Source organism: Halichoerus grypus, chromosome 14 (genome assembly GCF_964656455.1).
Source record: "Halichoerus grypus chromosome 14, mHalGry1.hap1.1, whole genome shotgun sequence".
In the NCBI taxonomy this organism is placed as follows: Eukaryota; Metazoa; Chordata; class Mammalia; order Carnivora; family Phocidae; genus Halichoerus; species Halichoerus grypus.
This window is the reverse complement of record NC_135725.1, coordinates 46,726,280-46,754,172: the sequence shown is the minus strand read 5'-3', so window position 1 is coordinate 46,754,172 and position 27,893 is coordinate 46,726,280. Positions and strand designations below refer to the sequence as shown.

Genomic DNA, 27,893 nt, shown 5'->3' with positions numbered 1-27,893 from the left:
GGTTCTATATAACCAGAGCACCACAAATTTAAAAGATTTTCTTTAAGAGCAGAATTTCACTGCTAATAGAGCCAGTTCTAGAACCTGGCCTCATCTATTTTAGCCCATTGGTGCATACCTCATCATTATCACTACCATAATTTATTAAATGTTATCACTAATAAATAGATTAATGAATGTCCTGGTTAGAACATAAGAAATACGTAATGCCTATTTTACTTCACCAATAGAAATAATAATATACTGGATATAAAATAGTGAGAGGGATGTCAAACAGAGGATAACTAATATATGTAAAATGGTAGTGGGGAGTACCTGGGTGGATTTTTCATATATTCTCAGAGCCTAGAACTGAAAACAAATGACATGTTAAGTCAAAGAATTGCTAGCTGTAGGACCAGCTGTGCCCACACATCCCAGGAAAGTTTTAGGAGAGAAACAGAACTGGGGCGCAATGACCATGCCTTCCCCCTTCCTCATCCTCGCCTTGGTGGAGATGGGATAGATGTTCTAGGTTGATGTTGCTGGAATTAGAAGAAAAGTGTCAGAGGGGGGGAGGTGCACAGCTGAGAGCAGGAGTGTCAGAAGGGCTGCCTGCTTTCTCACCATTTGAAAACTCATTACCTAAATAATATTTATATATTTGTAATATTTATATATGTAATAATAAATCTCTCTCAAATAAATGGATAAAATCTTAAAAAAAAAAGAGAGGGGGCAGATTTTTTTTTTAAAGATATATTCATTTATTTGACACAGAGAGAGAGAGAGAGATCACAAGCAGGGGGAGCGGCAGGCAGAGGGAGGGGGAGAAGCAGGTTCCCCGCTGAGCAGGGAGTCCGATGCGGGGCTCAATCCCAGGACCCTGAGATCATGACCTGAGCTGAAGGCAGACGCTTAACCGACTGAGCCACCCAGACATCCTGAGAAGGCAGTTTTATGTGGACTGATGGGCTTCAAGGCATAGTAAGTGAGGGGGAAAACAACATATAGAACGAGGTATGTAATATGCTATCATTTCCATAAAAAATTAAATATATTTACATACATATATGCCTGCATACACATAAAGCATATCTGGAAGGATATTTAAAACGGGAACCTTAGGGGAAATGGACGATTCAGGGCTTCTAGGTGACGCCACACAGGTTATATACCTGGGGCATCAATCACATCAGTCCTTGCTATTCAAAGTGTGGTTTACAGACCAGCAGCATCAGCATCAGCATCACCTGGGAACCTGTTGGAAATGCAGAATCTCAGTTCCTACCCCAGACTTACTGAATCGTCATCTTTGTCTAAGGAAGACCTCCAGGTGTTTCTTATAGCATTAAATCCTGAGAAATACTGATCTAAATGACAGAGACTGGAGACCACTAGAATTGTGTAGTATATAACCTGCGTAACCAAGGCCCCGTGTGTAAGGGCTGGAGAGACGTCTCTACTACACACCCTTTACGCACCTTGTACATTTTGAGTCACGTGGTACAAAAAGATTTCTAGATACTGTAAAATAAATAAAGTGAGCGGGACTTTACGTCTTCAAGGGGCTGGTTTTAGTAATTGAAAGTGACTGAAAATGATGGTTATGAAATCCAGTATTGTCGAGGAAATTTGCTGTCCATGACAAAGAACAGCTCAACTTATCACAGTGGCGGCAGATGTTGGAAAATAGAACTGTATCATGTTTATATTTCAGAGATGTGACATCAGTTACGCCAGGCATTAGTTTAGTTTAATACCTTTTTTTTTTTTTTCCAAGTAAGCCCCACACCCAGCGTGGTGCCCAATGCAGGGCTTGAACTTATGACCTGAGCGGAGATCTAGAGTCAGGAATGCTCAACCAACTGAGCTACTTAGGCACCCCAGTTTAACAGCTTTTGAAGATAAACTAATATTTGGAGCAACCAGGTAATGTGTTAGACCTCGCAAATGGGAGACTAATGTCTAAAGCCTGTTCTACCTTCCAGTTGCCCCATCTCCTGCTCTCTTGGGCTTTTCACCTCACTGTCACCTGTGAGTTAGCACAAGGTTCAAATTTTGCTTCAGAAGAGAATCATAATTGAGCCTTGGAATTATTTTGTCAGTTCAACAGCAAGCAAAGACTACTGTATAAATAAGAAATGGGGAAGAACATTTTAAAATCTAATTGTGTTTACACTTTAGAATTGGTAATATATTCACATGACACAGAAAGTATGAAGGGGTACACAGGAGAAAGCTGTTCTCTGCATCTATTTCCCAGCTATGTTGTTTCCTTTTCTAGAGGCATGCTGTACAAAGAGCATTTGGGTATCTTTCTGGAGATCATTCCTACATGAAAAGACAATTTACATTTATTTTTTTCCTCCGTTTTTACACAAAGGATAGCAACCTATGCACGCCATAGCTTGATTTTTCTGAACAACACTAGGTCATGGGGCCCAGTCCATATTATATAAAGAACATCTTCATAGCTGCTATATCCCAATATAGAGATGTGTCATCATGTACACCCTCCACTGATTTTGTCTTTTGGTATTGCAAACAATGCTATAATGAGTAATCTATTTCATACATCATTTCATACATGAGTGGATAAAGTCTGGGATAAATTCCCAGAGGAAGACCTGTTGGGCTGCACTGTTAATTCAATGAGATAGTGCCAAATTGCCAATTTATACTCAACTCGAAATATATGAGAGCAAATTGTCTAAAGTAACCTTTAGATCTTTGCTAATATAATTTAGAAATGATATTTCAGTGTTGTTTTCATTTGCATTTCTGTTATTGTGAATATGATGGAGCGAGCATCATTTCGTACATTTATGGGTCATTTGCCTAGGATCCTTCCATCTGGAACAAGTGGGCAAAAACATCCTCTTTTCTTTTGGATAATGGAACTTGGTGAGGTCAAAATACACAAATATGTAGAGATGAGAGACAAGCAATGGGGAGAGAGAGAGAGAGAGCCTGAAAGACGCATCGGTGTTTCAGCCTATGGATCCCATCACCCCTGATATCAGCCCTGTCTCCTTTTCCGGAAACTCTCTTCTCTTAATTCTATGAGTTTCCCCAATGTCCTTCCAATGATTTCTACTGCTTCCCCCTTTTTTTTAGTAACAAAAGAATTAAGATTAATGGTAGAAGTCAGATTGTAATTGGTTTAAAAATGAATGATATAAAACACCTCAGAATAACCATAATAAGAAATGGACAGGAATGATATAAATAAAACTACAAAATTTTACTGAAGAACATAAAAGAAGACTTGAATAAATGGGAAGTCCTACCATGTTCCTAGGTAACAATGACTATTACAAAGATGTCAGTTCTGGGGCGCCTGGGTGGCTCAGTTGGTTAAGCGACTGCCTTCGGCTCAGGTCATGATCCTGGAGTCCCTGGATCGAGTCCCGCATCGGGCTCCCTGCTCGGCGGGGAGTCTGCTTCTCCCTCTGACCCTAACCCCTCTCATGTGCTCTCTCTCTCGCATTCTCTCTCTCTCAAATAAATAAATAAAATCTTTAAAGAAAAAAAAAAAAAACAAAGATGTCAGTTCTTTTCAAATTAATTTATAGGTTTAATGCAACTCCAATCAAAATCCAAATAGGAATATCTTTTGGAGCTTGAAACGGTGATTCTGAAGTTGAATAGCTAGAAAAAATAGAGAAGAGCCAATAAATTTTTTTTAAAAAGAAAAATTGATGACGGGAACAATGAGTACCTACTGGGTGCTCTCCCCAGCTCAAAGGATTTAATAAAGGTGCCTTGGTATCTGTCTCTCCTGTTCAAAGCAATCCTGACCTCTGAGCACAGTTGATTGGTCCATGCATAGTCTCTCTTTTGCTTTAAGTAACTTTAATACATTTTTGTTAGTTGTAACCAGAAGTCTCCTAATGCAAGGATTTGCACCACAATGTATCAAAAGATACTAAAACAACACATGAAGGGTGTCTGGGTGGCTCAGTCAGTAAAGCACCTGCCTTACGCTCAGGTCATGATCTGGGAGCCCTGGGATGGAGCCCTGTGTAGAGCTCCCTGCTCAGCGGGGAGCCTACTTCTCCCTTTCCCCGCACCCCCCTCGTGCTCTCTCTCCCTCTCTCTCTCTCTCAAATAAATAAATAAAATCCTTTAAAAATAAGTAAATAAATAAATAAATAAGTTAAAAAAAAAAAAACCCATGAAATAGAGGGCTACTTGTATAAACTTTTATAAGCATATCTTTGGGACAGAATGATCATAAATAAATACTATTATTTATAAAAATGATACAAATAATAAAGTTGGTATCACATTGTATTATGTAAAAGAAAAATTATTCAATACATTGGCTGGCTTTGATAAGTTAAATTGTCAACTTAACACATATACTAAAATAAATTCCAGATTTATTGTGATTTAAATGTGAAAGGTGTTCAATGTAAGATAAACAAATATTTAAAACATGTGCCTGAAATATAACCAATGTTTGCCAGAGTCCTAGTTAAAAAGCTAAAAGAGCATTTAGGAAACTATTTACTTGTTCTTGAGTTGAGAGAAAAATTGTCTAAGCTTAAAATAAATTGGTAAGCACAAAAGAATCAAAAATCAAAGACTTGACTACATGATATATTTAAAAGAAACCATCAGAAATTGAAAAGGAAATTACAAAGGAAAAACATCTGACAAAAAGCAAGTAGTAGTTTAAATCAATAATGAAAACTCTGAAACTTTAATGGGAAAAGGTGCAATGACAATGTATAGACAAATCTCAGAAGCAGAGATATAAAGTGAAACAATTCACCATTAATAGTTATAAAATAAGGCATCAAGGACATATCATTGTATTCTATCAAAAAATGAAGACTGTAAAATTTATAAAATTTGAGGCTGATGAAGTTGTTTCAAAAATAAGCCAAATCATACACTCCTATTGAGAGTCTAAATTGGTATATATATTTTTGGAACGTAATTGGTAACATCTGTCAAGAAGTTGATAAAAGGTCCATACTCTTTATCCCAAATTCCCTTTCTAGGGATCTAGCCTACTATTATTATTTTTCTTTAGCCTACTATGATTACTAAAAGTACAAAATGTGAAAAAAAAAACCAAAAACAAAACAAAAACACACAAAATAAAAATAAAAGCACAAAATGTAGCTCTTGCCTTCAAAAATGTAAATATGTATGTAAGCATAAAACTGACAGCCAGAGGGGAGGGGGAGGGAGGAAAAGAAAGGAGTGGCATTGAGCCCTTGGTTCCAGGTGAGACTCCTAGAACAGCTCTGTTTCCTTCAGAAACTGTGAACTATTTCAGGACCCTTCCTTTGAATTCTTCCCTGACCCATCTCCATGCCCCCCCCTCCACCTTAGTTTCTGTTCCTTGCATAAGAAGACTATTGACTAACTTAACTACTTTGGCAGAAAAGGATGTAGCTTCTTTCTGCTAGATTAACATACCATATAATTTTTGGTAAGAGTACTGATTGCTTTGAGTCATGGTAGTTGGTTCTGGTCCAAGCTTAATTAGTTTGAAATTAAAATGGATCCAATATTGGCACTTTCCAGAGTGTCTACCTAAACACAATATTAGATTGACAAAATCCTTCATGGATGAGAAGTGTTGGTGGGATTTTTAACAAAGACAAAGCAATGTTTACTAGACCAAGTAGAACAGAAGCAAAAATTAGAAGAAATTTACTGGATTTAGCTCCAATTAGAGAGATGAGACAGTTCATGGGGATGCTGTGGGTAAGTGATCACGTTAACACTTATCAAAACACAATGAAATTGAGCATCCCAAAGGGATGCTCTTGAATCCATTCCTTGCTTGATGGATCAAAGCCTTTGACACAGTTGACCACCCCTTTCTTGTCTTTTTCCTCAGTCTTCACAATTCCACTCTCTCCTGGCACTTCTCATTTTTTGCCTTCTCCCTTGGGCTTAACTAATAGCTGGGTTAGTTCAAATAAAGGCTAGAGTCTTGTAACAGGAGACGAAAATTACTTAAACAAGATAATTATTTCTCATGTAATATTTTGCATATGTGCTCCAGGAATAATATGGTGATCTGGTGGTTAGAGAACCCAGTATCCTTTTAACTTATGACATCTATTTGGATATGGCCCTCATCCATGGGGTCTCAGTTACTTTACTACCATATTGATATTCAAGTTCATGGAAATGGGGGACATGCTTCTTTCCTATAAAGAGCATGGCTAGAAGTTGCAAACGTCATTTCTGCTAAATGTCAGAAAACGAACCCAGTCACATGGCCACAATTAATTCTAAAGGAGGCTGAGACATAGAGTCTCTATTTGGGGAGCCATGTATCCAGCTAAACCTGTATTATATAGAAAGATAGCACTCTCTAACACACCTTCTATATACATTGATGTTTACTAAATATTTCTTTAGCCCAGGTTTCTCTTCTGAAATTCAGAACTGATGAGTAAATAGTTGAATAAATATTATATATACATATATATAACATATATATCTTTTATTTTTAAATTTTTTTTAAAGACTTCATTTATTTCAGAGGGAGAGAGAGAGAGAGAGAGAAAGCACAGGAGCAGGGGGAGGGGCAGAGGGAGAAGCAGACTCCCAGCCCAGCAAGGAGCCTGATGTGGGACTCCATCCCAGGACGCTGGGATCATGACCTGAGCCAAAGGCAGACACTTAACCGACTAAGCCACCTGGCACCCCACATATATCTTTTAAATTGAGGCATAACATATATTCAGATAAGTATGTAAAGCGCGCTAATATACATGTTAAACCTTAATGAATTTTACATATGTACCGACCTATTTAACCACCATCTAGATTAAGATATCCTTCAAAGTTCTCTGTGTCTTTTCCCAGTCAAGCATTATTTCTTCTGCTTAGATATTTATATCAGCCTTCTCAAGGGTTGCATGTGTTGCAATAAATTCACTGATGATTTTTCAGTTTCTTTCTATGTATGTATATTACACATATATATGTAGTTATGTATACATATATATACACACCATATATATTTTTTTCTCTTGCCTCTGGGACTTCACCTCACCCTTTTTTCCTCTTTTTTTTCCTTGCTAATCCTGCTGTAATTCTGATCTAAGTTTAGACATCACTTTTTATCAAGAAACCTTATTAGTTGCTGTTATGGGGATTGGCCTAAAAAATTTTTTTTTAAGATTTATTTATTTATTTATTTGACAGAGACAGAGAGAGCAGGAACACAAGCAGGTGGAGTAGGAGAGGGAGAAGCAGACCTCCTGCCGAGCAGAGAGCCCGATGCGGGGCTCGATCTCAGGACCCTGGGATCATGACCTGAGCAAAGGCAGACGCTTAATGACTGAGCCACCCAGGCACCCCATTGCCTAAAAAATTTTGTTATGGTTATCTTAGCTTGGGAAAAGGAGAAAGAAAATTCATGTCCAATATGTTTTTATTTGGAATATATTGTTTTGGGTAAATGAATTAGAGATAGTATTTTACTGGTCAATGAGACCTGGTCACAAAAATATTTTAATTCCTAATATTAGTTTAAACAGTGCTACTGTAAGTTAGCTCTAGTAGCAAATCAAAAATATTGAAGTCTTAGCTCCTCTGAGTGGTTCTTAGGAGTAAATAAATAATTGCAAGGTAAGCTTATATTTATTTTTAACCATTTTGAAATAAATAACATAAATAGACATATCTTAGTAAAGTGTACAGTTTGATGAGTTTTGACAACTGAATACACCTGGGTAACTAATACCCCAGTTGAAATGCAGAAGTTTTCCATTACCCCAGACAGTTTCTTTATGTCTCTAGTCAGTCTCCCCATGAGGCAGCCACTGTTGTGATTTTTACACAATCCATTCATTTACATGTTCTTAAATGTCATATAATTATAATCATATAGCATATTATTTGTACGTTTGGCTTCTTTTGCTCAATCTATGTTTTTGAGATTCATCCATGTTGTTGCATATATGAGTCACTTTTTTTTCCTTTTCTTTTGCCAAATAGTATTCCCATGTAGTATATATATATTGCAACTTATTTATCCTTTTTTTTTTTAAGATTTTATTTATTTATTTGACAGAGAGAGAGACAGCGAGAGAGGGAACACAAGCAGGGGGAGTGGGAGAGGGAGAAGCAGGCTTCCCGCCGAGCAGGGAGCCCGATGCGGGGCTCGATCCCAGGACCCTGGGATCATGACCTGAGCCGAAGGCAGATGCCTAACGACTGAGCCATCCAGGCGCCCCTTGTTTATCCATTTTATCAATTCTCGTGTTGATGAACTTATGGATTGTTTCCTATATATGGCTATTTTGAACATTCCTACATAAGTCTTTCTATAAATGTATATTTTCATATTTCAAATTTAATAAAAACCTAAATTTAATAAAATCCAATTGAATAGCTGGATCATAGAATAGGTGTATTTTTATTTTTGTTGTAAACTGCTAACCAGTTTTCAAAAGTGTTGGTAACCACTTTACACACCAACTAGAAATGTATGTATGTTCTGGTTGTTCCACATTCACACCCAAATCTGGCATTTGTCAGTCTTTTTAATGTTCATCATTTTATTTTATTTTTTAAAAGATTTCTCAGAGAGAGAGAGAGAGTGCGAGCGCATGAGCAGGGGGGAGGCGCAGTGGGAGAGGGAGAAGCAGACTCCCCACTGTGTAGGGAGCCTGATGTGGGACTCGATTCAGGACCCTGGGATCATGACCTGAGCCGAAGGCAGACGCTTAACCGACTGAGCCACCCAGGCGCCCCAGATGTTTGTCATTTTAGAAGTGTGGAATGGTATCTCAGTGTAGTTTCAGTTTGCGTTACCTAAAAATGTTGGACAGCGTTTCTGGTTTCCTATTCTGGAATCCCTAGGGTGTAGCACTCATTCTCATTGTTACAAAATGGCTGCTGGAACTCTAGCTCTCACCCTGAATTGTAGGCAGAAGGAAGAGCAGAAGATCCAGCATCCTGAAGTCGTGCATCTCTTGAGTCTTTCTCAGAAGCCTCATCCCGTGGCTTACAACTTAGTGGAGAGAATTATGTCACGTGGCCACTTTAATCTACATGGGAGGCTGGGAAATGTAGTTTTTAAAGTTGGTGCTCTGGGTATCCATTGCTGTGTAACAAACCAACGTGAAACTTAGCAGCTTAAAATAAAAACGTGTTGTTGTTGCTGTTGTTGTTTTTTTCTTCACAAATATGCCATTTGGGCAAAGCTCAGCAGAAACAGGCTGTCTGTGCTGCACTTGACTTCAGTGCAGAAGCAGTTGCTGCTGGCTGCCTGCCAAGAAGACTCACACGGTTGGAACTGTGGTTAGAACACCTTCACATGACCTTTTCATGTGGCTGCTTGGCTTCCCACACCATGGTGGCTGAGTCCCGAGGGTGAGGGTCCCAAGAGAGACCCAGGCGGAAACCTCATTACCTTTTATGACCGAGGCCGAGAAGTCCTACAACATCACTTTTGCTGTGTGGGCAAACACAAGGACACACCCAGGTTAAAAGAGAGGGGAAACAGATTTTACTTCTCGATGTGGGGGTGACAAGGTTTGGGAAGAACATGTAGGATCAAGATATTGGTGTAGCCGTTTGGGGGAAATATAATCTCCTACAACTGGGCATGCTTCCTGCCCCCAACAAAAGTAGGGTTCTCTAAGCAGGAAAGATGTGGTAAAAAGATATTGGGTAGGCAAAGTGAGTTTCTGCCACGTTCTTTGTACATATCACATTATAATTCCTTTTTAAAGATTTTATTTATTTATTTGACGAAGAGATAGAGAGAGCACAAGTAGGCAGGCAGGCAGGCAGCGGCAGAGGGAGAAGCAGACTGGACTCGATCCCAGGACCCTGGGATCATGACCTGAGCCGAAGGCAGACGCTGAACCGACTGAGCCACCCAGGCGCCCCACATTATAATTTTTTTTTTGGGCTTTGCCACTAGACAGCAGTTATTTCCACGAGGGCAGTAGCCAGATTTGTCTGCCTTGTCAATTATTGATTCCTCATGGAAAAAAGCCATTTAAAAAATATTTGTCAGGGCGCCTGGGTGGCTCAGTCGTTAAGCGTCTGCCTTCGGCTCAGGTCATGATCCCAGGGTCCTGGGATCGAGCCCCGCATCGGGCTCCCTGCTCAGCAGGGAGTCTGCCTCTCCCTCTACTCCTCCCCCCTGCTCATGATCTCTCTCTAGCTCTCTCTCAAATAAATAAATAAAAAATAAAAATAAAAAAATAAAAAATATTTGTCAATGAGTGATTTTTTTTTTTTAAGTAGACTCCATACCCAACGTGGGGCTTGAACTCATGATCCTGAGATCAAGAGTTGCATGCTCCACTGAGGTAGCCAGGCGCCCCTGTCAATGAATGATTATTAAACCAAATAAAACTATATAGAAAATATCAGTCACGTCAACAAAAAAGGAAAAAAAAAAGAAGAGGGGAGTGACTCCTGGCTGGCTCAGTCAGTAGAGCATACAACTCTTGATCTTGGAGTTGAGTTTAAGCCCCACATTAGGTGTAGAACGCACTACAAAAAGAAAAGGAAAGAAAAGAAATGAAAAAAGAAAAGATCAGTTTTGGAAAAGAAACTGTTGGGGGCGCCTGGCTGGCTCAGTTGGTGGAGCATGTGACTCTTGATTTCGGGGTTGTGAGTTCAAGCCCCACTTTGGGTGGAGAAATCACTTAAAAATAAAATCTAGAAAAGAAAAAGAAACCATGATATAAGCATTAGGAAAGAATGAAAAGATTGAAACTTAAAAGTCAATAACCTACAAAAAGTCTAATAAAAGATACACTAAGGATTAAAACAAATGACCTCCCTCCACGTTTTAAAATTGAAAAACAAAAACAAAACAAAATACTACGTCCTCTATTAGAAATCTATGTACACAGGGGGCGCCTGGGTGGCTCAGGCAGTTAAGCAGCCGACTCTTGGTTTTGGCTCAGGTCATGGTCTCAGGGTTGTGAGATTGAGTCCCACTTCGAGCCCCCTGCACAGAGCCTGCTTGGGATTCTTTCTCCCTTTGCCCCTCCCTCTCATGATCTCTCTCTAAAATAAATAAATAAATCTTAAAAAAAAAAAAAAGAAAGAAATCTATGTACACAAAGAATCCTATATGCAAATAAATGGCTGTGTGATTATTACGTGGAAAGAAAGATCTCTTAAAAAGGATAAACCATGCTTTAGTGAGGTGCTCAGAGGCTACTAGCCAGTTCTCATGATTTTCGTACATATTATAAAAAACTGGTTTATAATACCCAACCATTGACCATTATTTGCTATTTCTGGGGACCGCTTAGAAACTGCAACTTCCCTAATCTTTCCTGGATCAGGAATGAGGTCAAGAACTTCTTTACTAGGTAAGCTTTCTCGTCTTCATCTTTATTTTTTTTTTTTTAAAGATTTTATTTATTTATTTGAGAGAGAGAGAATGAGAGACAGAGAGCACGAGAGGGAAGAGGGCAGAGGGAGAAGCAGACTCCCTGCTGAGCAGGGAGCCCGATGTGGGACTCGATCCCGGGACTCCAGGATCATGACCTGAGCCGAAGGCAGTCGCTTAACCAACTGAGCCACCCAGGCGCCCTCGTCTTCATCTTTAAATACAGTGTTGGTTTGGGGTGCCTGGGTGGCTCAGTCGGTTAAGCGTCTGCCTTCGGCTCAGGTCATGATCCCTAGGTCTGGGGATTGAGTCCACGCATCAGGCTCCCTGCTCAGTGGGGAGCCTGCTTCTCCTTCTGCCTGCCACTCCCCCTGCTTGTGCTCTCTCTGTCTCTGACAAATAAATAAATAAAATCTTTGAAAAAAAATACAGTGTTGGTTCAAGTGGCTTCAAATCTTTCTGACTTATTTTCTTTAAGTTTAAATCTTTTTATTGTTTGCATTAGTTTTATAATCTTCAACTGTTTTTTCTTCTTCTGGTCCATTTAATAAGTAGTTTACCATTAATCTTGTCTTCTCATGGCACATTCCTTAAGACTATGGGACAAACATTCTCCTCCTGCAATCCTTTTAACATGCAAATCTGATCTCGCTACTCCTCAGCTCACAGTTTCAGTGGCTCTCAGAGGAAGGGAAACTTCTTAGTTGGATACACACTGCCCTTCTGGACCTGGCTCCTCATCTCTTTTCATTCTTCTTTCCTCAGGCTACTGAGCTCTCTCAGGTCCCAGTACCTCCCGCCCCACCCTGCCTTGTGTCTTTCTGACAGGGGGAAGACTTCTCTGTTAAGTCTTTCCTCCCAGTCCCTCCTCCTTGTCCCTGTGACAAACTCTTAGTCATCCTTCAGTCTCATCTCCAGTTCACCCCTTCGCTGATACAGATTGGGTTTACTTCCTGTGTCTTGGGTTTGAATATCTAAATCTGGATTAAGGCTATTTTTTCCTAAACTTTTCTTCAGAGCACGCAGTTTTATATACAATCTTGTTGGAAGAAACCAAACACAATAGTTTTGGGGTTTTTTTAAAGATTTTAAAAATTTATTTGACAGAGAGAGACACAGCGAGAGAGGGAACACAAGCAGAGGGAGTGGGAGAGGGAGAAGCAGGCTTCCTGCTGAACAGGGAGCCCGATGCGGGGCTTGATCCCAGGGCCCTGGGATCATGACCTGAGCCGAAGGCAGACGCTGAACGACTGAGTCACCGAGGTGTCCCAAACACAATAGTTTTTTAAGTTGCATTTATGATGCCTTCCTCTTCCCGTATCTTTGTGTAGAAGTACAGGGATGCCAGGAGAGCGAAAGGCATCCTATTCCTTTTTTGGCTCCTTCTGTACTTGGTTTTGGCCAAAGAAGGAGCAGACAAGAGAGGGGACACTCCTCTTGGAATGCCAGAGTGGAAGAGGCCACTCCTTCTTGGAATGTCTTCTGAAAGAAGAAAAGAATCCCACTCAGCAGAGTGTGGGATTGATTGGGAAGCTGAAGTTTGGACTCATGCTCTGCTGATGGCACTTCCTATCTTCCACCTGCATCCTTCACCAGGTGAGGAGCTTTTGGGGGTATCTTTCCCCATCTGCTCGCAGGACAACCCACTTATCTTCTCTGTCCTCTGGTCCCCCTGCCTTGACAGAGGTTCTTTTTTAGTGTGGTGCTTTCACAATAAGACTGTTAGGATGATTGAAAGGAAAAGGCCAACAGACGCAGACAAAAGAAAGTTTCCTTAATGGCCGTGGATACAGAAACTTACGAAAACAGTCAGACAAAGCGGGAAACAATACAGGGTGCTCCCAGTTGGATTTATAGACTTTTCAAGGTCTCCATCGTGGCCATTTGCAAAGCACGAGACTTCTCCTTTGCCATTTCCGCAGGGAATTTCCCAATCTTCCCTCTGCCTGATTTTCTAGAGACTCTGCAATTGCCATATCTGCTCTCCAGTTTCAAGGAACTGATGCGAACAACCCTAGCACAGTCTGGAGTGTTAACTGGGCGACTAGGTGAAGTGAAGGTGAAGTTTCCATGAAGAGCATCTTGGAGCAGGCCCAGATTTCAGGGTTGCTTTTGTTTGGTCTACTTCTACACATGGTCCTTCCGTGTGCCTAACATGTGTACCCCTCCACCACGAATTGCAGGCCTGTGAGCGTCAGACTCCCACCCATGAGATGTGCCTTCTCCACTATAGGGCAACAAGAGGTGGTCATTCCCATATTCTATGGAAATGAAAGGAGCATTGGATTATAGATTTTTCTCCCCACCTACAGCCTTTTGACCAAAAACTCCCCTCCTTGAAAATATTTGTTAAAGTTTTGAAGCTTTCACCCTTCGGGTTCAAATCTAGAACAGTGCTCTTGGCAAAGAGTGCATGCAATCTTAAATATTTAAGAATAACAGGATCTTGGGGTGCCTGGGTGGCTCAGTCAGTTAAGTGTCTGACTCTAGATTTTGGCTCAAGTCGGGGTTGTGAGATTGAGCCCCGCGATGGGCTCCACACTCAAGGGAAGTCTGCTTGAGATTCTCTCTCTCTGCTTGTACCCCCCCAAATAAATAAATAAATCTTTTTTTAAAAATGTGGCTATTAGAACATTTAAAATTACATACATGGCTCACATTACCTTTTTATTGGATAGTACAAATGGAAAATAGTTGGGAGAATGGCAGGCGGGGGCAAGGGACCCCTTGTCCTAAGAGTAAACTACACTTACAAGACTCCATCCAGTTCTAGGCTTTACAGAAAAGAAGGGAATGGCCGTGGGCATCCTAACCCAGGCCCAGGGGACCAGCTTAACAGTCAGTGGGATATTTAAACAAAGAGCTTGATCTGGTGGCCTGTGGCTGGTGGGCATGCCTTAGGGCCATGGCAGCCACTGCCCTCTTGATCCCAGAGGCTGGGAAACACCACCCTGGAAGGAGCCCTTCCCCCTTTCCCACGGGAATGACTACCTGATAGGTAGATGAGTGCATGGACAAAAACCTGATTGGGTGACAGACTTGTGGAGGATTAATCAGATTAAACAGCCCAGCCAGGGGACAATCTCATAAAAACCCCTAGACTTAGAAACTCCCACAGCCACCTACCTCTTCAGGAGCTTCGTGCTATCACTCAATAGACCTTGCTTTGCTGCCCACCACTCTTCGCCTGGTCTACCTCTTCATTCCTTGGAATGGTGTGACCGAGATCTGCGGACACGAAAGGAAAAGCAGTCCTGAAACAGTACTGTTCCAGATCAGGGGTCAGCAACTTTTTCTGTAAAGGGCCAGATGGAAAATATTTTAGGCTCCCTGAGTTGTATGAGCTCTGTTTACAGTGGCCCCATTCTGCCCTTGTAGCACAGAAGCAAAACTAATGAGCTCTGCCGTGTTCCAATAAAACTTTATAGGCACGGAAGCTTGAATTTCAAACAATTTTCACGTCATGAAATATCCTTTTTATTTAGCTATTTTTAAAAAGTACAAGTTTTTGTTTGCTTGTTTGTTTTTTAAGCTTAAAGGGCTTCTTAAAGTCTGATTTGGCCTGCTGACCATGGTTTGCCCAGCATAGGTTACCCACATCTCTTCCATATCAACAGTAGGATCCTAGGGATCAGATTATCTGCTCTACCCTAAATATGGTTTCAAGGTCTAGACTGGTCAAGCAAATGAGCAGAACTATAGGTAATTGGACAATGATTACCTAGTCTAATGGAGCTGCCTGGATTCAGTGTCAGCTGAGTTGGCACTCAGGTATGTGAGCGTTGTGTGCCCAGATCTTCTGACTTTTTTTTTTTTTTAACCAAAGAAGCAGGGAGTTCAAATTTTCATTAAAAAATTTCCAATTACTGGGGCACCTGGGTGGCTCAGTCGTTAAGCGCCTGCCTTTGGCTCGGGTCATGATCCCAGCATCCTGGGATAGAGCCCAGCATCGGGCTCCCTGCTCGGGGGGAAGCCTGCTTCTCCCTCTCCCACTCCCCCTGCTTGTGTTCCCTCTCTCGCTGTGTCTCTCTCTGTCAAAATAATTAATAAAATCTTTAAAAAAAATAAAAAAATAAAAATTTCCAATTACTGGGGCACCTCAGTGGCATAGTCAGTTGAGCGTCTGACTCTTAAGTTTCGGCTTGGGTCGTGATCTCGGGGTCGTGAGATAGAGCCCCGAAAGGGCTCCTCACTTGGTGTGGAGTCTGCTTGAGATTCCCTTTCCCTCTGCACCTCTTGCTCGTGCTCAAGTGCTCTCTCTCTCTCAAATAAATAAATCTTTAAAAAAAATTTCTAATTACTAATTTTTTTCCCCACTTCTTATATCATTCTGCCATTTTTTGTGGTTTTGTTCTTTGTGAAAACGTAGTCTTTCTTGAAAATGGCTTTTAAGTAATCAGTAGATGAGAACTATCATAATTTAACAAGGCCAGACTTTTATTTAATTTTACTGTGATTTTTTTCAGGGAGAATGAGTACTTGGAAAACTACGTGTATTCACTGGAAAAAAAAATGTGAACCGATTTGGGGGTTTTAAAAATACTTCTTTCACCTTTGGTTTAACAGTTACTTTTGGGCCATCTTTATTCCTAATTTAAATATATTTTATACTATTAGCTTAATGAAAGATTATTTTTTTTCTCTTGCTACAATAGAATAAGATGTCTCAAATTTGTTATTTTGGGAAAGTCTGCTGTTCCTGAACTCTGCCAGTTGGAGACAACTTCTTGATGTCAAAGAACTTCCTTTTTGAGAAATGTGCTTGGCTCAGAATTTCTTATGCTCCCCAGTTTTGCCAAGTGGGCTTGCTTATACACAAGAGTTAAATCATTTTATCTTTGACATTAAGGAGTAGTTTAGCCAATTTACATGTAGGTCAACACTTTTAAAAGGAAAAAAGTCTGCTAAGATTGATTTAATACTGCTTTGTAGCATTTCTCATATATATTCCTATGAGTTCAATGAACTCTTGACTCCAAACATGTAAAATTAAATAATGAAGCCTCAGCAATTACCTTCAGACCTAATTTTTCAAGGTTTTTGCCCATGAAACACAAAGTAGCTTTTCAAAATGACCAATATGATCAACTACTAGAGTAGGGGGAAGAAATGAAGTTAAAGACAGTGGCTATAATAAAACCAGGGCCAGGAATGTTCTAATCTATTCTTCCAACTGGAAGAATGAAGTTGATGTACCTTAACCCTGATAGTATTTCTTCATAAGGGCAAAATTGTGAGCAATGATAAATGCCCTGGTTTCTCCATTTCCAAGCTGTTATGAAATCCTAACTATGCCCATATTATTCATATTGTTTCTTGTTATTTAACAAATAGACTTAAAAAAAAGTAGACTTATTCTAGGAAATATATTATCCCAAGGAACTTTAAAGTTTTCGACATTGCCTTTTTGCAGATTTTCTTATTTCTCTACATAATTCCAAGTATTTCTTTTTTTTTATTCCAAGTATTTCTTTCTGTGCCTTCTCTTTCTTATATTTATGCCTCTCCCCTTTAACCAACATCACTCCAGCCAAATTGTCTTTCCATTGAATTCTATCTAAAGTTGCAAAATGTAATTCTGTGTGTGCTTTAATATATAATAAGTGTACAATAAATATTTGTTAAGTAAGTCTATAATGTTAGGGAAACTGGTTATTTTCTGTTTCATATTCTTTAAATGTATTCCATTAATAGTTTTACAGATGGGTGAATGTAGGAGCAGAAGCAATTTCATATACTACTATGGTAATTGCCAGTTTTAGTTTTAATTAGGATTAGAGGAATCACGACTGCTTCCTATTCTTCCTAAAATAAAAACAACGAAAATCAAAGCCTTGAGTGTCTAGCTAAAAAATCTGTACCAAGTTGGTGAATCAAGGAAGACAAAAATGGTTTGGGATATTTTATGTTGTGACCTGGAAACTCTCTTTACATCTTTTTCCTGCCATTTGCAAATGATCACCTCCTTAAGGTTAATTTAGGTTTTCACTTACAGTAAGACCATTGCCATTAGCTCTCTGATTGAAAGGTTGGGCATATAGTGGGACCAATACGGAGTTTCAAATATAGGTTTGTATAAGAGAATTAAAGGTCTTGACTGAAGGAAAGGTTAAGAGATCTGACATCTCCAAAAGACACTTTTGAGGCCGTTTGTTTACAGAGTAAGCACAGTTTGGGTAAGAGCTACAGTATAACAAGTCATTAATTAAGAAATGGCATGGACTGTATTATATGCAATTATGGCTATCACATCGGTGTTGCTGAATAAAATCCAAAACCTGCCTCTAAAAGCTCTGCCTTTTCAGCAAAAGACTTTTTCCACAGTATAGATAATATATTTATAATTCCCATACATTTTATTTTGTGCTCTAGTTTAGATATTTTTGTTCTCCGAGTGGTTTGAATTTACCTTATTCGTTCTTTATTTTTGGGCCTGATTTTTTTTTCTCCACTTATTTTACTCACTGACCTTCTCTACCCCAACCAACACTTTAAGGAATGAGTGGTGCTTTTGTGCATTCTCTTTCAAGTTTGGAAAGGAAACACAGAGCCCTCTACCTTATTCCTATTTTGTCTACTCTTAGACATTCCTCTCTTTGGCATGGTTGGCAAAAAAAAAAAAAAAAAAAAAATCCCCATAAAGATTCCGGCCCTAAAATGAGAACCTGAAAAACAATCTGTTAATCTGTTATTCGAGGCTGCTAGCCCATCTTTAGATTATGCATTGGCCATACTTGATCAAGAAAAGGTCCCATTCCTGATTCTGAAAGGTGCTAATCTGACAGGTGTCAGATGTAGGTGACCTTTTAAAAAAATATTAACCGAGAACAAAAGCATTGGATGGTTTCTAAATGAGCCAAGGTTACTCATCCAGCTGTCCTTGAGCAATAAAAAAGGGAAGTCAGTGCATTATACACAGGGTCAGTGATAAAAGCCATGAAAAAAAAAATCTTTCTAAGTTAGACAATGCTGATATTGGCAGTCCTTGAATGCTATTAACACACACACACACACACACACACACACACACACACTTCTTTTTTGAGAAATGCTTAATGGGGCACAATTAAGCGGTCTGTAGAATTGAATGACCTTTACATTGCTGTAATCTCATGAGGGAAACCTTTCACACACATCATCTACTTCTGAAAGAACATTCACATGAAAATATTGTCACTAATTCAGCAGACTATGCCAAACCCATGTCCTGTGTCTTGCTCCCTTTTGGAGTCCTTCATTGCCAGAGAAAAGCTAAGATCACCAAAGATGCTGACCTCAAACATGTCAGTCGGCCAAAGCTATCAAACTATTATAATTCAGAAGCAAATTTCGTGGTGAGCAGAAAAGAGAAAATATAAAGCCTCAAATGGCCAAAAATTCTAACCCTCTATCTTTTCTTTCAAATAAAATCCTTTAAATTATAACATTTTCTCTTCCCATTTTCCTTACTTTTATCCTTGTTAAGCATTTTTTTTTTTGAAACAAAAAGAAATACTATTGAAGAAACGTATGAACTATGACTTCAGAATTTAGTTCTGAATCTTGAGGATCACTTTTCCCCCTAAAATTTATATTTTGAAAAACAAACAAACAAACTACAGAAAAGGCAGTATGATGATCACCTCAATTCATTTGCTTTCTCTGTTTTTCTCTGCCTCAATTTATATTTCTATATAATTTTATGTATTAATTATTTCAACCAATCTACCTAAGAGTAAGTTATAGACATCATGACACTTTCCTGAACATTTCAGCATGTATTTTCTAAGAATTAGGATAGTCTGCTTTATAACCACAATACCATTAGCACATCTACTGGATTTAACTTTGATACTAAAGTACCATCAATAGACAGTACATATTCAAATTTCCCCAATTGTTGCAGGAATATCCTTAGGCTGTTTTTCGTTTATATTTGTTTTTGGATCTAGAATTCAGGGGTGCCTGGCTGGCTTGGTCAGTAGAGCACACAACTCTTGATCTAGGGGTTGTAAATTTGAGCCCCATGTTGGGTGTAGAGATTACTTAAAAATAGAATCCAGTTAACTATTAAGAATTGTATTTAGTTGTCATGTTTCTTTAGTTGTCTTTAATCTAGAACATTTCGTCACTTTTTGGTGGTGGTGAGGGGTCTCTTAAGATATTGATTTTTTTCAGGAATCCAGGCCAATGGGGTGCCTGCCCTGGTTCAGTTGATAGAACATGTGACTCTTGAGCTGAGGGTCAAGAGTTTAAGCCCCACGTTGGGCCTAGGGCTTACTTTAAAAAAAAAAAATTTGTATGCTCATGTAAATTAATGAGTGAATTATTTGGGGTGGCTGGCTGGCTCAGACATTAGAGCATGCAACTCGATCTCAGGGTCCTGAGTTCAAGCCCCACATTGGTCATAGAGATTACTAAACCACCACTACCACCACCGCCAAAAACCAAAAACAAAAAACCAACCCAGGCCAGTTATCTTGTAAAATGTCCCACACAATCTTGATGTGTCTGATTTCTTCCTCACAGATTCAAACACTTTTAGCAGAAATAATACATCCATGATGTTAGATGTTATATGCTTTTTATCATACCACATCAAAAAGGCACATGATGTCAGCTCTTCTCATTATTGGTGATGTCAAGTTTGGTCACTTCATTAAGTGGTGTTCCCCAGATTTCTTCACTGTAAAGATCCTTTTCTGCCTTTGTGAATAATATGTAATCTGTGGACATTATATCATTGTGAATAATGTATTTTCCAAAAACTTTCACTCCAAACTTTCAGCATATATTGATGAACCTTGACTAAATCTATTACAGCTTTGGTGCCTGCAAAATGATGATTTTTCTAATTCTAACATTCCTCTTACATATATTAATTAGCTAGTATCTTGCTGTATGGAGAAGCTTTTGTTTTTTCCTGCTTATTATTTTTTTTAAATTATCATTATGAACTCAGATTCTTTTTTGAGACTCAAATTGTCCCAAATTTGACCAGTTGGAGCCCTTGAAAATGAAATTTTGATTTGGAAGTACTTTTAGTACTTGTTTGTGACCTTAGTAAATACTTTCAATCATGTTTTTTTTCCTCAAAGATTTATTTATTTATTTAAGGGGCAGGGGCAGAGGGGAATGGAGAGAGAGAATCTTAAGATTCTCCCAACATAGGGCTCATCCCATGACCCTGAGATCATGACCTGAGCCAAAATCAAGAGTCGGATGCTTAACCGACTGAGCCATCCAGGTGCCCCTCAATCATGTTTTTTTTTAAGTAAAAATTACTGCCAATGTTATGACTAAATCTTTTTCCTTTTAAATCTTTTTTTCTTAAATAGAGATACAAGTAAATAACAAGAGTTTATTGTTACGTGCTCAATAACATCTTTATTTGTGGGGTGCATGGATGGCACAGTTGTTTAGGCGACTGATTCTTGGTTTCGGCTCAGGTTGTGATCTCTGAGTGGAGAGATGGAACCCTCAGTACGCCTCTGGGCTCAGTGTGGAGTCTGCTTAAGACTTCTCCCTGGGACGCTTGGGTGGCTCAGTCGGTTAGGCATCTGCCTTTGGCTCAGGTCATGATCCCAGGGTCCTGGAATCTAGTCATGCATCGGGCTCCTTGCTCAGTAGGGAGCCTGCTTCTCCCTCTCCCCTGCTCATGCTCTCTCTCTCTCAAATGGATAACTAAAATATTAAAAAAAAAAAAAAAGACTCCCTCTGTTCCTCCCTCCTGTACTCTTTCTCTCTTAAATAAATAAATCTTAAAAAAAAAATTAACATCTTTATTTGTTGTAACAACCTATCAACTCTAAGGCAATTATGAAAGGCCTTGACATAAATGAGCATGTTAGAGGCATCCTGTACCCGTGTCCTGATTTCAGAGGACCAAGTACAGGGGCTGACCTTCAGTGGACAGCCGATAAAAGTTAATAGAATACATTGAATTAATAATAAAACCAAAAGGTCAAAGTCATGAAACATAAGGCAAACGATTGAAATAATATATATTGAAGTTCTAATTATATAGAAATAAGTAAACTTCTTTTGCTATTCATAAGTGATTTTTAACTTCCTGTTACATCTTGAAATTTCCCAATTGCTACCACTACACTTGAGAAGATAATCCTTCACTAACTTTTCCTTATCTGGTTTTACAGAGGATACATAATAGAACTATAATTAGCAATAGCCTCTAGGAGTTATTTTGATTCAGCACACTGCTAAAGGAATATTCCTTCTTTCCTATCAATTTGTATTCCTTCCTAGATCAATAGTTGTTTGCAAAGCATTCTATCCCTGGGATGACAAATTGCTTAATAACAGTCAGAAAATGGGCTCTAAAAGAGATAGAATGGACTAGTATCCACGCTCTCCTGTGAGAAAAAAAGTATGAATCGAAACTGGCAATTAGAAAGAAAAAAAAAAAAAGAAACTGGCAATTAGATACAGTCATGTGCATTTTGTTCAGTTAAAAAAAAACAGACTCTAACATAAATTAACATAAAAAAAACCCTACACATAAATTGTGTCATTGTAGATTAGCTACAAAGTGGATGATATAATCATGGATTATTCAGAGCTGACTGTAAATAGTTTAACCCAACTGGGATACTTGATCCTACCAGAAGGTGGTAAATCACTCACTTCTTAGAGGCTCAGTACTATTTCCAAACCACTGTCAGACCGTTTAATACACGGAAGGGAGTAATTTCTTCTTCCTAAATTTCTTTTGCAATTTTGTAATTCTTTTCTTTTCTTTTTTTTTTTTAAGATTTTATTCATTTATTTGAGAGAGAGAGCGCGCGCGCGCGTGTGTGTGCAGGAGTGGGGGGAGGGGCAGAGGGACAAACAGACTCCCCACTGAGCACGGAGCCCTGGAGCCTGGGGCAGGGCTCCATCCCAGGACCTTGAGATCATGACCTGAGCCAAAGTCAGAGGCCTAACCGACTGACCCACCCAGGTGCCCCTCTTTTGCAGTTTTAATTGAAGTTTGATTTGTTTTGAATGTATTAGTTCATAACCCTGATATGTTATTTTCCCATTTTTAATCAAATAAGACAAAGTATAGTTTGTGATTTTTGGACAAAGTGATTATTTTAACTCTCCATTCATAATATGTGAATGGGAAAAGTGAAATCATATATGAAAACCGAATTTCCACTGAAAATCAAGGAGGCCAAATCATTAAAGAAAGTTAGGAAGTTATGCAGTAGCTTTTGAAGAGATGCCAGAAATACATAAAGATAATCTACTTTTAAGATAGGTTGTTTTACAGCAAGTAGTTTCTATTTAAGATGTATTTTACCTATAAATATTCCACTGGGGTTCTTGTATATATTAAGAAGACATTTTCAATCATATTATATCAACTGACCTCCAATATTTATCTTGTTTCATATTGTTGGTCTTACATAACATCCTTGATTAATTTTCAGGCCTTGGGGTGCTATACTTTGAATTAGGAATACAGCCCACTAAATTAATAAATTATTACTGTGCAGGCACTCTTGTCTTCTGAATGTATAAGTGCATTGCTTAAATTACTCTCAGGGAATAATTTACACATGAAGAGGCTCTGGTGGTTAAAAAAGCTTTGTGTATTTCTTATCACTGGAAATAGTCCTAGACTAGGTGCTTAAATGGATATCAAAGCAATTGTTTTTTCAAAGCAGTAATGATTTGTACTATTCTGGGGTTCCCAATACACTATCCTAGAATCATGAATTAAATATAATGTTAAAAATGTAACATTTTGAACCAAAAATTTCCATAAGAAACAGGGAGACTGTCTCAACTGAGAAAATATGCTCATGATCTTGAAAAGGCTTAGTAAGCTTTCTTTCACTGTGAATTTGTTTCTTAAAAGAGCTGCAATAAGGTGAACATAGAAAACACTTCAGATCAAGGAAAAGGAAATTAGGACTTGGCTGTTGTAAAAAAGATATCAACACCCCTCCCACCTTATCTGAGTTTTAACTGGTGGAATTGAAGGCAATGAGTAAAAGGTGAAAGATTTATGCGATCTGAAGTATTGAAGGCAATGAGTCCCAGCTTTTAATCTTGTGCTACTGTTTTTCTTGTCCTTGGGATGTTCATGACAAATCTGTATGCTGCTTGCTTATGTGTGACACAGATCTCTATCCCAAATTTAGGTAATAAGAAATTATATATATAAAAAAAAAAGCATTTGGTGAAACTTCTCCCCTGGGTCATAAACTATTACAACAGGAACCCTCTCATTCTTACTTTCTTACAGCCTAACTCTGCGCCTGGCACATGGAAGGAGCAAAATATGGTTTTGTTGAATGAACACATGAATAAAGTACACAGAAAAAAGTGCACTATTATAAAAAAAAAAAATCCTTAATTATTCCGAGTCTAATATTTGTCAGATGTCTGGTTAGTGTCTGTCCCATTTTCTGGTTTCTTTTTCATACATCTTTTTCCCTTTTCCCCCAAATCCATACAGAAAAGGATGAACAATGGTTAATTTTTATTGATTTGATTACTTGAGCTTATGCATGAATAATCTATCACAACAAATAACTAGATAAAATCCTACTAAGAAGCAACAACTGCTCCTTAACACCCTAATTACTCTTTAAAGGACTTCTTTATGTTGTGCCAGAAACATCCAAACTGGCCTCAAACTCCACACTAAACAAAACTACTGTAAATAAAAGCGCTCAAGCCAAAATAATGGTTGAAGAGCTACGTTGATGGGGGTGGTGCTGATCAGGAATTAAGATCTGTCCCAGACAGTCTCCTTTTTTATTCTTCGTCACGCATTTTATCTGAAATGATGATGTCAATTGCTTTTCTTTTCTGTTCCTCAAAACTAACCCCATAGTGTTTCATATTGTGCTACATACTACAGTATGAACTTCAGTAAAATAGTTGCTTTTTGGAAGGTTTTATCCCTAAGCATTTCCATTAAAAAAAAAATTTTTTTTTTTGGAATATTTAGTACTGAAGAAGCTTGTCTTAAAATTTATTTGCAAAATATTTTCTATAATTGTACTGTTAAGTATTCAAAAGCTTTCTCACAATTTGTACCTCACTTAAAGTGCAAAGATCTCCGGGTATAATGGACAAAATTAATCTGCTGTTATTCCTGTTCTGATTGCTTTTAATTAATAGCCAGCTTGTTAGAATAGGTTATAAACAATACATTGAAAGACTGGCATAAATTCCTTTGCCCAAAAGTTGAATCTGGAGTATTCAGGGTTGTGTTTTCTTTCTTTTTCTCCTCCTCCTGGTCTTTTTGTTGTAAAGAGGTCACGTAAGGACGTTGGTGGAAGGGCTCCATGCGCCATCTACTGACCAAATCTATGTTTTCAGTGCCTAGAGAATGAAATTTACCCCTACATTGGGTTTTTAAAGGAGTCTTTGAGAAAGGAGGGGTAATGGGAAAAGACCCTCTCTGACGCTAAGGCTTATTGGTGACTCCTGGAATAAACTTTAATCCAACAAACACATAATTCAAAAAAGAGATATCAGTCCCTCAGCGCAGGGACAGGTTACAGAGAGAATTGGAAGAAGTTAGCCCAACTCTACAGTCAACTCAAAACTTTACAATCAGATTGTTGTTTTTCACCTGTGTGTTGAACGGCACTCACTGCCCAATGGTTGCTGCCTTATAGGAAATGGCTTTATCCTAATGGCACCATCAGTTCCCTATCTTATTATTTTGAAGGAGTTCTAATTATTTTATCAAAAATTGAATAATGCAGAGCAAGGAGGTCCACCCTTCACATGGATCCCAACACACAGCTTGTCTATGTCTATGTAAACTTAGTCCTGATAGACACACACACACACCCCTACTCGTACAGATATGCAAGATGATACGCATCTATGTACGTGTAGGTCAGTTGAGAAATCTAAGCCCTTGGATTTGGATTAAAATGTTTCTCCCCTCAGTGGTTCCCTTCACTCTATGCTACTAAATCCAACAGAAGGGTGGGAGGAATTGGGGTCCTCAAGCCAAAGAAGTTTTCCAGGTTGTAACTGGGGAGAGGTCGGAGTGTCAGTTTTAGTCGTTCAAACCACTCGAGTTGGAGGGATGGATGGGAAATTAAAGTTGGCCCAAAGTGCTCTGATCTGATTCGGGTTCTCTTTCTGTGAGCAGCTGGGAGAACTGAAAACCAGCCAGGACTCCTGACGCCCCAGGTAACCTCCTTTCCCCATATTGCTCTCTTTAATCCAAGAGCTGAGACAACTTGCTTTCGTGGTTTTAAGAAAGAAAAGAAGAAGAAAGCCAGAAAGTTGAGCCAGAAAGAGGAGAAGAGGCAAATAATGAGGGAAGGCAGGGAGAAGAGAATGAAGCCGAAGGAAAATTCAGAAAGAAGTTGGGAGGCGAGGGGAAAAAGGGGAGGAAAGAAAACACAGACGGGCAAAAAAGGAATGAGGGCTAGGAAGATGCAAGGATCTTTCTTTAACGAACTGGAGTTACACCCATCTTTCACTTTCAAATCAATCGTCTAGATCTTATCCGTTTCCTTTGTGAAGGTTGTCCGCGTTGCTAAAGGAAGCTAGTCAGTACTCCTCCCCCTCGCCCCACGCGTGCCCGCGCTGCTGTACCCCGGGCCACTGAGACCCAATACATCCCGAGTGGGAACCTTTGCAGGAGCGCGACTCTGGGAACACTCTTGCGGCCGGTTGTCACCTGGGAGCCTAACCGGATTAATACCCAGAGTTGGATTACGCTGGCTGTCACCAATACGCCTAAAGATTATAATCCAATTTATGCACATTACAGCCAGTATTAACTTTATCTGCTATTTTAAGACTCCCAGTTGCCCCGCGTGTCCTCAGAGGACAATCCTTCACGTTCTGATGCAACCCACCAGGCTGTCAGGAGGGGAAGCCTCCCGAAGAAAACAACTCCAAGCCGGGTCCCTGAGGGTCTGCACCCGGTACTCGCAGGTGTCTCACCTTCACCTGGGCACCGCTTTGTGCTGCCTCCCAGCCGGGGAGTACCAAAGCGGGAGGAGTTCCCTTGGAAGGAAATAGCACTTTTGTTCATTTCATTTTTGAATTTTCGGTGGCGGTGGCAGAAAGGCGGGGAGTGGGGCCGGTGGGCGGGTGCCTGTGAGTAGATGGGGAAGGGGGCCAAGGGGATTGTTGCCGGTTATAACAGTCTCAGCGAGTGCTTTTTGATGTTTGTTTGTAGAGTGGCACTGCTCTCGTTCTTTCCCTAAATAAGTTTGTTTGGGCGTTGAGTTCTTGCCTTTTCAGCACAAAACCACAAAAAGACGGGGTGGGAAGTAAAAGAAAGCCCCCTCTCCCCCCTCCTCCCCCGAGCGTGCTAACGCCGAAGACTTGATTTAACACCCCTTATCCGGCTGCTGGGGGCTCTAGGCAGTGGCTACATTCCATCAGTTTTAATCCGTTTTTTATTGTAGGGCGAGAGGAGTTTACACAGGGGCCGGGATGGCTCCCCAGCTGGCCGCTCTCCCCACTCTAGCGCCCCTTCCCCGCCCTCTGCTCCACCTCCCCCCTCCTCCCCAGTAGGAACCTGTTACTTTAAGCAGGGCGTTCCAGTGTGGCGGTGCGGGCCGCCGGGGTTTCTGGAGGTGGCCGGTGATTGGCTCCTTCGAGCTCCCCCTGGCTTGCTCGCTCGGCCTCCCCGCGCGCTCCGCCCCGCCCGCGCGCCCTCCCTCCGCCCCGTAAGGCTCGGAGCCCCGGTGTCAGGCGCCACGGCGCATGCTCCGGAATCTCATCCTCTGGCCCTGGAGCTGCTGCTGCTGCTGCTGCTGCTTTTGCTTTTGGGGCTGAGTTTAATAAGCGAGCGAGCGAGCGAGCAAGCGAACGCGGGGGGAAAAAGGCAGAGAATGTCCGCCATCTACCCTCCGCTCCTGGGCGCGCTCTCATTCATAGCAGCCTCTTCATGAATTACAGCTGAGGGGGGCGGGGGAGGGGGGTACCACACAACACCCCAGCAAACCTCCGGGCCCCCAGGCATGGCTAGCTCGGTAAGTACATGCAAAAATAATAATAAAAGACCCCCCCCTCCCCGCCTTTCCTCCCTCGCCCTGCGCCGCCGCCGCCGCCGCAGCCCAGACAGCGCCAGCGCTCCGCGGTTCCAATTAGAGAAAGGTTGGTACGGCTTGCAGGGAGCTGCTGCCTCTCCCTCAGCCTCCGCTCCCCTCCCTCCCTCCCCCCGGCGCGCGCGCACACACACACACACACACACACACACACTCACTCACACACTCGCCCCTCCACCCCCCCCCCGCGCCTCCCTCTCTCCTCGCCTCTCTTTGCAATCGCAAGAAGCGCACTCGCTCACACGCGCGCACTCACACACACACTCACACGGTGGAAGGAGGCGAATAATAACTCAGCCATATTTCAGCCGCCGCCGCCGCCGGGAGCCGCGGGCACAGTCCGGGGACGCGGCGAGCAGCCTCGGCGGCCGCTACGATGGTGCGTTCTCCGCGGCGCGCGTGTGTGAGCCGGAGTGTGCGGGCTGACAGCGGCGGGGCCGCACGCAACTTTGCCCCCGCGCCGGGCTGAGCGCAGTCGAGCCTCGGCGGCTGTCCGCCCGCCGCCCTGCCTTTCTGATTTTTATTTTTTG

General features: G+C 40.6%; 1 protein-coding gene and 1 long non-coding RNA gene across 3 annotated transcripts in view; one reads left to right on the top strand and one right to left on the bottom strand.

The window, feature by feature from the left end:
* Nucleotides 1-1,053: 1,053 nt before the first annotated feature.
* Nucleotides 1,054-27,708, bottom strand: LOC144379997 (uncharacterized). The gene is made up of 3 exons (XR_013443640.1): nucleotides 27,632-27,708; nucleotides 14,459-14,560; nucleotides 1,054-1,240 (listed from the first exon to the last, which is right to left on the bottom strand). It is a non-coding gene; the product is annotated as an uncharacterized LOC144379997 (long non-coding RNA).
* Nucleotides 26,994-27,893, top strand: part of MLLT3 (MLLT3 super elongation complex subunit) — a 283,363-nt gene continuing 282,463 nt past the window's right edge. The window contains exon 1 of one of the 2 annotated variants that reach the window (XM_036082627.2): nucleotides 26,994-27,288. In XM_036082627.2, coding sequence (XP_035938520.2) covers nucleotides 27,277-27,288 — 12 coding nt within the window. In that variant the 5' untranslated portion in view covers nucleotides 26,994-27,276. Of the gene's footprint in view, nucleotides 27,289-27,598; nucleotides 27,743-27,893 lie in introns of those variants that run through there. The other variant, XM_036082628.2, reaches the window with a different exon arrangement.